At 48.2% G+C, this 10395-nt stretch overlaps 2 protein-coding genes across 2 annotated transcripts; both read left to right on the top strand.

Annotated features, from left to right (window-relative positions):
- Positions 1-1277: 1277 nt before the first annotated feature.
- Positions 1278-6277, top strand: LOC119321571. The gene is made up of 7 exons (XM_037595198.1): positions 1278-1641; positions 2299-2654; positions 3047-3338; positions 3446-4290; positions 4728-4898; positions 4988-5188; positions 5804-6277. Exons 1-6 carry the CDS (start codon positions 1278-1280, stop codon positions 5156-5158), a joined length of 2199 nt encoding a protein of 732 aa, XP_037451095.1. The 3' UTR covers positions 5159-5188; positions 5804-6277.
- A 2864-nt stretch (positions 6278-9141) lies between these two features.
- Positions 9142-10382, top strand: LOC119321570 (glucan endo-1,3-beta-glucosidase 8-like; the record flags this gene model as incomplete). The annotated part of the gene is made up of 1 exon (XM_037595197.1): positions 9142-10382. A coding segment is annotated over one exon (1089 nt), but the record flags the coding sequence as incomplete, so codon positions are not given.
- Positions 10383-10395: the final 13 nt, after the last annotated feature.

The following is a 10395-nucleotide window of genomic DNA, read 5'->3' as shown; positions in this document are numbered from 1 at the left end:
ACACAAAAATCCAAACAAAAAAAAACATGCATCAACGATTGTACGGTATATACACGCACAAAGGAGATGCATGCACGCAACATATGACATATATGCATTCATAGCATCGCAGTGGAAGAAAAAACAAAAAAAATAAAGAAAAGATAAAAGGCCTCAGAAAATGCAAAGGATGTAGCGAACGGAGACAGTTTAGAAAATAGACAAAAAACGAAAGAAAAAACAGACAAAGACAGCCCACGCTGCCACACACATGGGCCAGCCCAAGCTGCCACGATGTACTGTATAAGATTGCATCAAAGGTGACAGCCAATCGTTTGAAGCTAATATTGCCGGAGATCATCTCTGAGGAGCAGTCTGCCTTTGTTCCGGGCAGATTGATCACTGACAATATCATTGCAGCTTACGAATGCCTTCATTTTATGAAGAGAAATAAAGCTCAGATCCACAGGTCGTGCGCACTAAAATTGGATATGATGAAGGCATATGACCGTGTTGAGTGGGACTACCTGAGAGCTATCATGTTGAAGTTTGGGTTCAGTCGGAACTGGGTTGATATTGTTATGGGGATGGTATCATCTGTTTCCTTCTCAGTCATGTTTAATGGAGAAAAATTAGAGGAGTTCAACCCTACGCGTGGTATCCGCCAAGGGGATCCTATTTCACCCTATTTGTTTTTGTTGGCAGCAGAGGGCCTTTCGTGCCTGTTAAAATCACGAGTTCAGTCATCTAATCTAGGAGGAATCAAAGTGGCTTCGACGGCACCGCCGATAAACCACTTGTTGTTTGTAGATGACAGCCTGCTGTTTTTTCGAGCAAATTCGGAAGGGGCGGAAGAAGTGTCTCTCTTATTGGAAACCTATGTCAGGGCTTCGGGCCAAAGAGTGAACCGTGAAAAATCTTCATGCTTTTTCAGCAAGGGATGTCCAGAACAGGTTCGAGAACAGGTGAAACAAATTTTGCAAGTTCCCAATGAACAGCTCAGCGCGAAATACTTGGGTCTTCCAACGGATGTGGGCTCATCCAAAAACGGAGCTTTCAAGTACCTGATTGATCGGTTATGGAACAAAATAAGAGGTTGGATGGAGAAAACCCTATCGGCTGCGGGAAAGGATGTGCTCATCAAGTCCGTAGCACAGGCCATCCCGGTTTTTTCAATGTCATGCTTCAAATTGCCAAGAGGGTTATGCGAAAAGTTAACCTCAGCCGTACGTGCGTTCTGGTGGGGAAGTGAGCAAGGGAAGAGGAAACCCTATTGGGTGTCGTGGGACAGTATGACAATGCCGAGATATATGGGAGGGCTGGGGTTCCGTGACTTCGAGCTGTTTAATTTGGCTCTACTGGCTCGTCAATCATGGAGGATCTTGGTCACCCCAGAGTCCCTTAGTGCTCGTATTTTAAAAGCTGTGTATTTCCCAAATTGCTCAATACTAGAAGCCACTATTGGAAGTCATCCGTCTCAGATTTGGAGATCCATAGTGGAAGGAAGGGATATTATGAAACAGGGTCTAATCAGGAGAATCGGTGATGGTACAACGACGGAGATATGGAATACCAACTGGATCCCTCGGCCTGAACTTATGAGGCCTCTGGTTGCCAGAGTGCCTGATCCGCCGCAGCTAGTTGCTGAACTTATTGACTCAGGTAATGCACGCTGGAATTTGGAGCTAGTGAAATAGGTTTTCCTCCCTTTTGATGCACAAGCAATCTTTCAAATCCCGGTCTGTCAGAGGAATGTGGAGGACTATTGGTCTTGGATGTTTGAGAAATCTGGTGTTTTCAGTGTTCGGTCCTGTTATCGTATGATTGTTGAAACCAAGAGGAGGCGTGAGGAATGGCTGGAGTCACGGCCAGGTGCGTCTAACCGACAGGAGGAGAAGTCGTCTTGGAAGGGTTTATGGGAAACTATGGTCCCTGCTAAAATCAGGGTCTTTCTGTGGAGACTTGCACGTCAATCGATCCCAACGGAAGATGTCAGAATGCATAGGAACATGACCACAAGTAGCTCGTGTGCCATCTGCGGATCTACAGACTCTTGGAAGCATAGCTTGATTGAGTGTACTGCTGCCCGGTGTGTATGGTCATTGGTGGATCAGGAGCTTATTGATGTTCTGCGAAGTAACACTGAAAATGACGCGAAGAAGTGGTTATTCACAATAATCGAACAAATATCACACGACAAGTTCATTAAGGTAGCAGTTACCCTATGGGCAATTTGGTGGGCGAGACTGAAGCTGATCCATGAAGGGTTGCATCAAAGCCCTTTATCCACTTACATGTTCATCACTCATTTCTTATCAGAGTTGGAGGAGGAAAAGAAGCCAATAAACCACTGCATGAACATCCCAGTTACCTCTGCACCAAGAAGATGGATTCCGGCCATTGAGGACCATGCTAAAATCAATGTTGACGCTGCTGTTTTCCGTGGAGTTGGTGCCGCTGCTGCAGTTTGCAGGAATAATGCAGGCCAGTATCTGGGGTCATCGGTGCTTGTGACTAGAGGGTTGGTCGATCCGGCTACTTTGGAAGCAATGGCATGCAGAGAAGGACTATCGCTAGCGGAAGACCTGGGGCTCCAGAAAATTGTGATCGCGTCTGATTGCCAAGAGGTGGTGAAGCATATCAAAGAAAAGTCGGGAGGAAATTATGGTGCAGTTGTAAAAGAGATTATTTCATGGCAATCTTCTTTTAATTCTTGCTATTTTAAGTTTGAATTTAGAGCCTCGAACTTCGAGCCTCATAAACTAGCTAGGCATGCTGTTAAGTTAGATCATGGCCGCCACATTTGGTTGGGGCAATCACATGATACCTCTGTAATACCGGTAGCAATACCAACTCCTGAATAAATGCCTAGCTTTGTTGCTCAAAAAAAAAAAGCTGAGCTCCAGCTCGAACGAGGACAACCGCGAGATTAGCATATGCGTGAATTTTTTGGGACAAAACAAATCAATGAGAGACTTTAAAGAAAAAAAAATCAAGGATGAGGGAGTTAGATGTGAGATAATATCTCACATCTAGATGTGAAATAGCAAACCCCTAAATTTAAAAGGAAAAAACAATATTTAGCATTTGCACGCCTGCGTCCTTAAAAAAAACATTTGTGCGCCTGCAGCGCCGAATCCTTCTGCCCAACGAGCTCGCCTCACCGTCGGTCGGCGCGGGCTGCCTCACCGCCGTGACACCGGAGCTCGCCGCGGATCGCCCCCAAGCCCCCGTCGGAACTCACCGCGCGCCACCCCCCAAGCCCCCTACCCCAAGAACCCCCCAAAATCGCGCTCCCACTTCTGCTCTCCCTCGCTTAGTTGACTCGTCGTCAGGCAGGCTTCTTGCGGCGGCGCGAGGTGAGCCCATCCGGCGACAGATATTCTTGCAGCACATCTTCTCCGGTGTGCCGTCTGCACCGGCTCCCTTCCCTGAACGTCAAATGAACTCCGCAGCTTTTGCGCAGGCAACCCGTTCGACGAAATGTCCAGGAGGCTGAGCGAGGAGGGAGGCACGGCGGCCGTCGGCGAGAACCGCATCGGGGACCTCCCGGACGACCTGCTGGCGTACCTGATGTCGTTCCTGCCCTCGCGCGACTCCGTGCGGACGTGCGTGCTCGCCCGGCGCTGGCGCTCGCTCTGGAGGTCCGTGCCCGCCCTGCGCCTCGAGGACGACCCGCGGGGCGACGGCGGCCCCAGGAGCAAGTTCGTGGACGAGCTGCTGTGCCGCCGCCACCCGACACCTCTGAACCTATGTGACATCTGTTCCGATTACGACACCTTTCACTGCGAGGAGGCGTTCACACGCATCAAGCCGTGGCTCCGGTACGCCTTCTCGCATGACGTTCGGACGCTGCGGGTCGTCGCTGGTTCGTTGACAACCAACCTGGTCCTCGTCTCGTCGCACCTGAAGAGGGTAGAGCTTTGCTTCATGCAGTTTAAACGCTCTGTGGATTTCACGGGCTGTCAGGTGCTCGATGTGTTAGAGATGAAAGGCTGTAACATCCTTGCGAGCATCTTGTGCCAGTCAGTACGACATCTTACCATCAAAGGGGGGTGTTTTGACGATAAAACCCGCCGTCGTATTGCTGCCCCAAATCTCATCAGCTTGAAACTAGCTCCATACCAGGGTCTGACTCCGTTGCTTGATAGCATGCCATCGCTGGTAACAGCATCTGTTGAATCCTTTGATCAGCAGTATCATTACTGTTTTGATGTACCATGTGAAGGATGCGATAGGCAAGCAGGATTTTGTGTGGTTTTGGAAGGCTTGTCTGATGCTACAAATTTGGAGTTAACAACTGATGATCAGGTATGCATGCTCCCATTTTTGCTAATTCCTTTGTCTTTTTTTTTCATGTGCTAGATCTCGTTTATGTTTGTATCCAGATATCTGTCAGTACAAGCATATTGAACAAGCTCATTATGTGCATTGTTGTTTTCACCGTTTCACATGTTTGAATCTTGATGTTTCTATGTACTCGTCTGGCAATATGCATACCTCTACTTGGTACTTGAGTCATATGTTATAACATGTAGGATTGAGATTAATTTGTGAGTAATATTTCTGAGTAGACCAGAAAGTGGCAAAGTACAACTTCGGATATAGATCTCATTATCTGGTAACACTTAATTAACTTTGTTTCTATGAAAAATAAGAACCACCAGAAAATTTCCAAAGCATGTACTTCTGTATCTCAAAAAGCATCATGTACTTGTTTTGTTTTTAACCCCCTTCATTTTGTCCAGTTATCTATTTTCAGAATGGATTTGAAATGGTGCCCCATGTTTAGCAAGCTCAAATGCTTGTTGCTGAACAAATGGTGTCTGGCTGGTGATTTCACTGGATTGATTTACTTCCTCCAGCACTCACCAATTCTACAGACGCTGACACTTCTGCTTGATTTTCAAACTCACGAGGTATGTATTCTCAAAGTTTGATAGGTTTTTTCTTTGAAGTCGCCATGTACCTCCTGCTGACTTCAGGAAAATATTTCTGTTTGCTACAGAAAGGGCATGTGATGGAAACATATGACCCAAAGGAACAATCACCACTATCGAAGCATCTCAAGGTAGTCAAAATCATATGCAGCTCGACGAAGGAAGATGTTATAGTTGACCGTATCCTAAAGATCCTCTGTGCCCATGGAGTGCCTTCCGAGCAAATTGACATCCAATAGAAGTATAGAACTTTCTTCTGCTGTTCGACTGTAAGTAACCAGACCAGTCTTCACGATTATATCTTTGATAGTCGGCATATGTATGTACATAGTGTGCTCGGATATATACAGTACCGACCGACCTAGTTTGAAGCAGCATTCTGTACTAGATCTTGTTGCACCATTTCTACACCCGCCATGATAGCATGCATTTCAATCCGTGGCACTGGCACCACAATGTCATAATAATAGAAAGTAGGAAGTAAGGTTCAAATGTTTGATTGGTCAAACTAGCAGATGCGAACTAAAGGCAGGCAGCACCGAAGGCAGGGCAATTTTGCAAGTGTCTGTCCATTTCGTCCTTGTAACAGGATTGGATTGGTGCAGTTTTAGCGAGTTGCTATTTTGTTGCCTGTAGATCGAGTAAATGGTCAAACGCTACGCTACCCTATGAACCAACAAAGTTGAACCTTGTGTTGAATTTTATGTTAGTAGCAAACCATCCTTCCAACATTCCTATGATTAGATCAAGTGGCAATGTGGCATGCTGGTCCAATAACCATCCAATCAGTGAATAATCTCTCATACAGTTTCCCCTGCATCTATGCACTGCTTCTTCCAACCTGGACTCTCATGTTCTCATTGTTTCCTCTGTTTTCTATTCAGGCTTCCATTTTGAGCTGGCTCTGTGTCCCTGGATCGCACCAGGAAGGAAGTTGCTGTGTTTTTGTCTACCATACCACCCCAGGATGCGCCTCCCCGTGTCATGTTCATATATATGACCTTATATGTAAACAGCCGTATGTATGTCTTGCTTGGATGCAGTCGGAGCATGTTGTTATAGTGTCTGTCACCGTGGTCCTCCTCGTGCGCTTTATGCTCATTTCCTCAACTCGGCGGCAAGCCTGAACTGTCAAGATGATGTTTCAGGGACCCTGTGTACTGTTGGTTGTTCCAGGATCGCGCTAGGTTGATTCCAGAACTATAAATTCCGTCTTGTGGCTAGGATCGGTTTCCAGATGTGATGTGTATACTAACTAAAACCACACCTTTTGCATGTCTTCTTATGTCTCTCCCCCAAAAACAGAGATACACCCTTGTGGAAGTTGCTTGAACCAAAGGATGAAAGATGTTTCTTTTTGTCGTGCTGCTGCTGCTGCTGCTGAGATTTGCATTTTCTATTCTGCTAGATTATTGTTGAGGGGTTGCTAGATTATTGTGTGAAAAGAAACATAATTCAGACTGCGTGAATGTAAATACTTGGTGGAATCAAGTATAGGTCTCTGGTTACCAGAATTGCGATCGAATGTGTGGATATGTTGTATGTCTCTTACTTTTGCAAGTGATCCTGCTAGTCAATCACACACAGTATGGTGAACCAGAGTGTATGCTATGCTGATCACGAAATTCGATCTCTGGATGTTTTCCCTTTCTTTTTCCGCACACGGTTTCGTCACTAGACTGCAATTAAGTACCAAGAGCTGGCAATTCACTAGTCCAAGGTACTATGCTGAATACATGGACTGTGAGACTCTATTTAGTAGTGGTTACACTGGTGGAGAGCATCCTTAATTCCTTATACTAGATAGGTTGTTTATGCCTACTCAGCAACACATCATATGATTGCTATTCAGTCATATGGAGCTATCAATTCATTAGTACTCCCTCTGTCCCATAATATAAGAACGTTTTTGGCACTACACTAGTGTCAAAAACGTTCTTATATTATGGGACGGAGGGAGTAGTTCATGATCATACTGTATTTTTACTCGCTATGCCTGTGATGTTTTTGATTGTCCGCTTTCTACTCATCCCAGCACCTGTGTCTGAAGAACATCAAAGGAAACGATGGCACTATCACGCAGTATGACAACATGTGTTTGCATAGTGGGAGACTTGCCACTCTGGCAATACAATTTCAGCTTTTTATCCATTTTCACCGCAGAACTACTGTGCGGACGACAGTTTGCCCGCACGAACTGAGGACGACGGATGATTGACGGTGCATCCAGTTTTTGCTCTGCGTACGTACGGTCAGATGTGCTGCATCGTCCAAAGATCGTCCAATATTGTCGTGTGTATAGCAGCGCTGTTTTCACCGTTGCCTTAGTCTCTGCAACCCTACTTCTTCAGGCCTGCGCTCTGTATAACAACTGGTTGCCAATGTTAGCAGGTTCCAGACTTTTGTTTACAATTTAACAAACCTTTATTCCGTGCTTGGTTTCAGATGTAAATGAACCATGGCATTTTGTGCAGTTCTCATGTAAGTACCTCATACTATTGACGCCACTCATATTTTTCGTCGGCCCCGATTCTGCATCGATCATGTCGAATGAGGGTGATGGGTAAGTGGTGATCCTTCCGCACCTCGACTCGTAGCCAGTACTGTTACTTCATTATTATGAATCACGTTTGTCAAAACTAATAAATCAGAACAGTTTTTACTGGAAAAGATATGCGTCATAGTATCATACTTGTGACGTTGTCTAACAAAAGCTGTTACACGATATCTACTCCCTCCGTTCCATAATGTAAGACGTTTTTCGACACTAGTGACGTTGTCTTTTGCATTTACTGTTCACAGGACGTAAATGAGCTCGGGAGCCGAATTGGATATTCGGAATGCCAGCCAGGTACTCGAGGAACAAATGAATCATCTGATTTCCTCCCCCTCTTCTTCTACTCCCTCCGTCCCATATCGTAAGACGTTTTTTACCAGTAATATAGTGTGAAAAACCGGAAATCCGTATATGATCCCGAGCACAGATGAACCCGAAATCTCACGCATCCGTTCGCATCGGGATGTCTGCAGGGCTGGTATTTCCCGTCGAACCTCGCTCGCGTATATGCGACGTATATAGAAGGACAGCTGGCGCATTAACTCCTGGTCCAAACGGACGGACGTCGTGGTACAGGAGATAGCCAGACGGCCCGGAAACTATTCTGGGCCGACCTTTTCCATTACGGGCGACGGGTCGAGCTAACGGCCACCCAACTGGAATAAATATCCCTTGCCGTTCCCCTGCCAATCCATCAGCCGCCACCCAAAGACCAAATCAGCAGTCATGTCTGCGTCTGGATCCTCCTCCTCCGCCCAGCCGCAGGAGCACCTCCGGCTGTGACTGGGACGACCAAGTTAAACCAGTGCGGGAGGTCCAGAGGAAAACGAAAACACAGCTTATTTCACTCACCTTCGTTTTCTGGTCGGGAGCGGGTGCGCGATCGCCAGAGCACTCCGCGCCAGTCATCATCGCCGATGCTGCAAACACGGCAGCAACGCTTAAGTCAGTCCGGGAGCTCCACACCGGCACCATTGCTGCCTGCTAGTAGACTAGAACACATGGAGGATGAACCTGACGCCCAATATCCACCACAGCTCTTATGTGATGGCATGGCACACCCCATCCCCCGATCACACATACAAGTTTTGAATTTCTATTCGAGCAGGCGCACGCGTGTGTACACTACAAGTTAAAACCACCTGACGCATGGACGCCTCCAGCTTGGACATGCATACATATTTCCTAGTGTAACACTCCTGAAGGAAATCAGGAAATCAGCAGAGACACGACCGGTTCAAACTTAGGCCTACTGATCATGTGGATGCCTGCACACACGACCGCACTCTCAGAAATTACAGTGTTGCCAGCTAGGAGGGAATGGGATGCACACGCAGATAAATCATGGATGCAAACCACATCAAGAACACAGACAGGGAAATTGTCACATTCAAACTCATACTACTTTAGTTCTACAGTCATAACCACAAAGAACTGACACACATTCCATACCACGCAGCTCCCAACTCTACCCCCAGATGTGAAACCTCAGCCAGGCAACTTCTACAGACAGAATTCATGGCCCCAAAACTGACGAACATTGCCGGATGGTATACTCTTATACTGCTTTCAGGCATGCCATCTTGCCACCTGTCTTACAGTACTTGCATATAATCTTTCTAGCAGTTCAAATTTTGAATCTACCCGTGCGCACAACTCACGACGAACTACAACGGCAGCTTCATGGAGAACACCGTGCCGGCGCTCAAGAACATCCAGAAGGCGCTGGACGAGGCCGGGATCGGCGACAAGGTCAAGGCCACCGTCCCTCTCAACGCCGACGTCTACGTCGGCGACAAGCCGTCCGAGGGCAAGTTCCGGCCCGACATCGACGGCGTCATGACCGACATGGTCAAGTTCATGCACGACCACGGCGCGCCCTTCGTCGTCAACATCTACCCGTTCCTCAGCCTCTACCAGAGCGACGACTTCCCCTTCGAGTTCGCCTTCTTCGACGGCGGCCGCAGCATCCAGGACAACGGCGGCGTCAGCTACTCCAACGTGTTCGACGCCAACTACGACACGCTCGTCAGCGCGCTCAAGAAGGCCGGCGTGCCCAGCCTCAAGGTCGTCGTCGGCGAGATCGGCTGGCCCACCGACGGCAACAAGAACGCCAACGCCAAGCTCGCGCGCCGCTTCTACGACGGCCTCCTCAAGAAGCTGGCCAAGAACGAGGGCACCCACCTCCGGCCGGGCAAGCTGGACGTCTACCTCTTCGGCCTCTTCGACGAGGACATGAAGAGCATCGCGCCGGGCAACTTCGAGCGCCACTGGGGCATCCTCACCTACGACGGCAAGCCCAAGTTCAGCATGGACCTGTCGGGGCAAGGGAACGACAGGCGGCTCGCCGCCGTGTCCGGCGTGGAGTATCTGCCCAAGCAGTGGTGCGTGTTCGACGACGAAGCCGCAAAGGACGAGGACATGGACAAGCTGGGGGGGAACATCCAGTACGCCTGCGCCAGCGGCGACTGCACGGCGCTGGGCTACGGCTGCTCCTGCAACGGCCTCGACGAGATGAGCAACATCTCCTACGCCTTCAACATGTACTTCCAGATGCAGGACCAGGACGTGCGCGCCTGCGACTTCGACGGCCTCGCCAAGATCTCCGACAAGAACGCCTCCACCAAGACCTGCCTGTTCCCGGTGCAGATCATCAGCGCCGCCACCGTCCCGGCACGCCCATCGTCGCTGCTGCTGCTCGCCTTGTTGCTCGCGCATGCCCTGGTGATGACGACGGGTTTTATCATCATGTAGTAGCTAGCTAGCTAGCTAGAGGGCGGTCAAACATCGGAGCGGAGCGGGGGAGCAACGGATCCGATCATTCATTTTGCTTGATTACGTACTGTCATCGATCACTTTTTCTTAGAAAACATATACGAGTACCATAAACATACGGTTTTGCTATTTAACAGTCAAGTG

Source organism: Triticum dicoccoides, chromosome 6B (genome assembly GCF_002162155.2).
Source record: "Triticum dicoccoides isolate Atlit2015 ecotype Zavitan chromosome 6B, WEW_v2.0, whole genome shotgun sequence".
NCBI lineage: Eukaryota > Viridiplantae > Streptophyta > Magnoliopsida > Poales > Poaceae > Triticum > Triticum dicoccoides.
The sequence above is the reverse complement of the archived record's forward strand: the minus strand, read 5'-3'. Positions and strand labels throughout refer to the sequence as shown.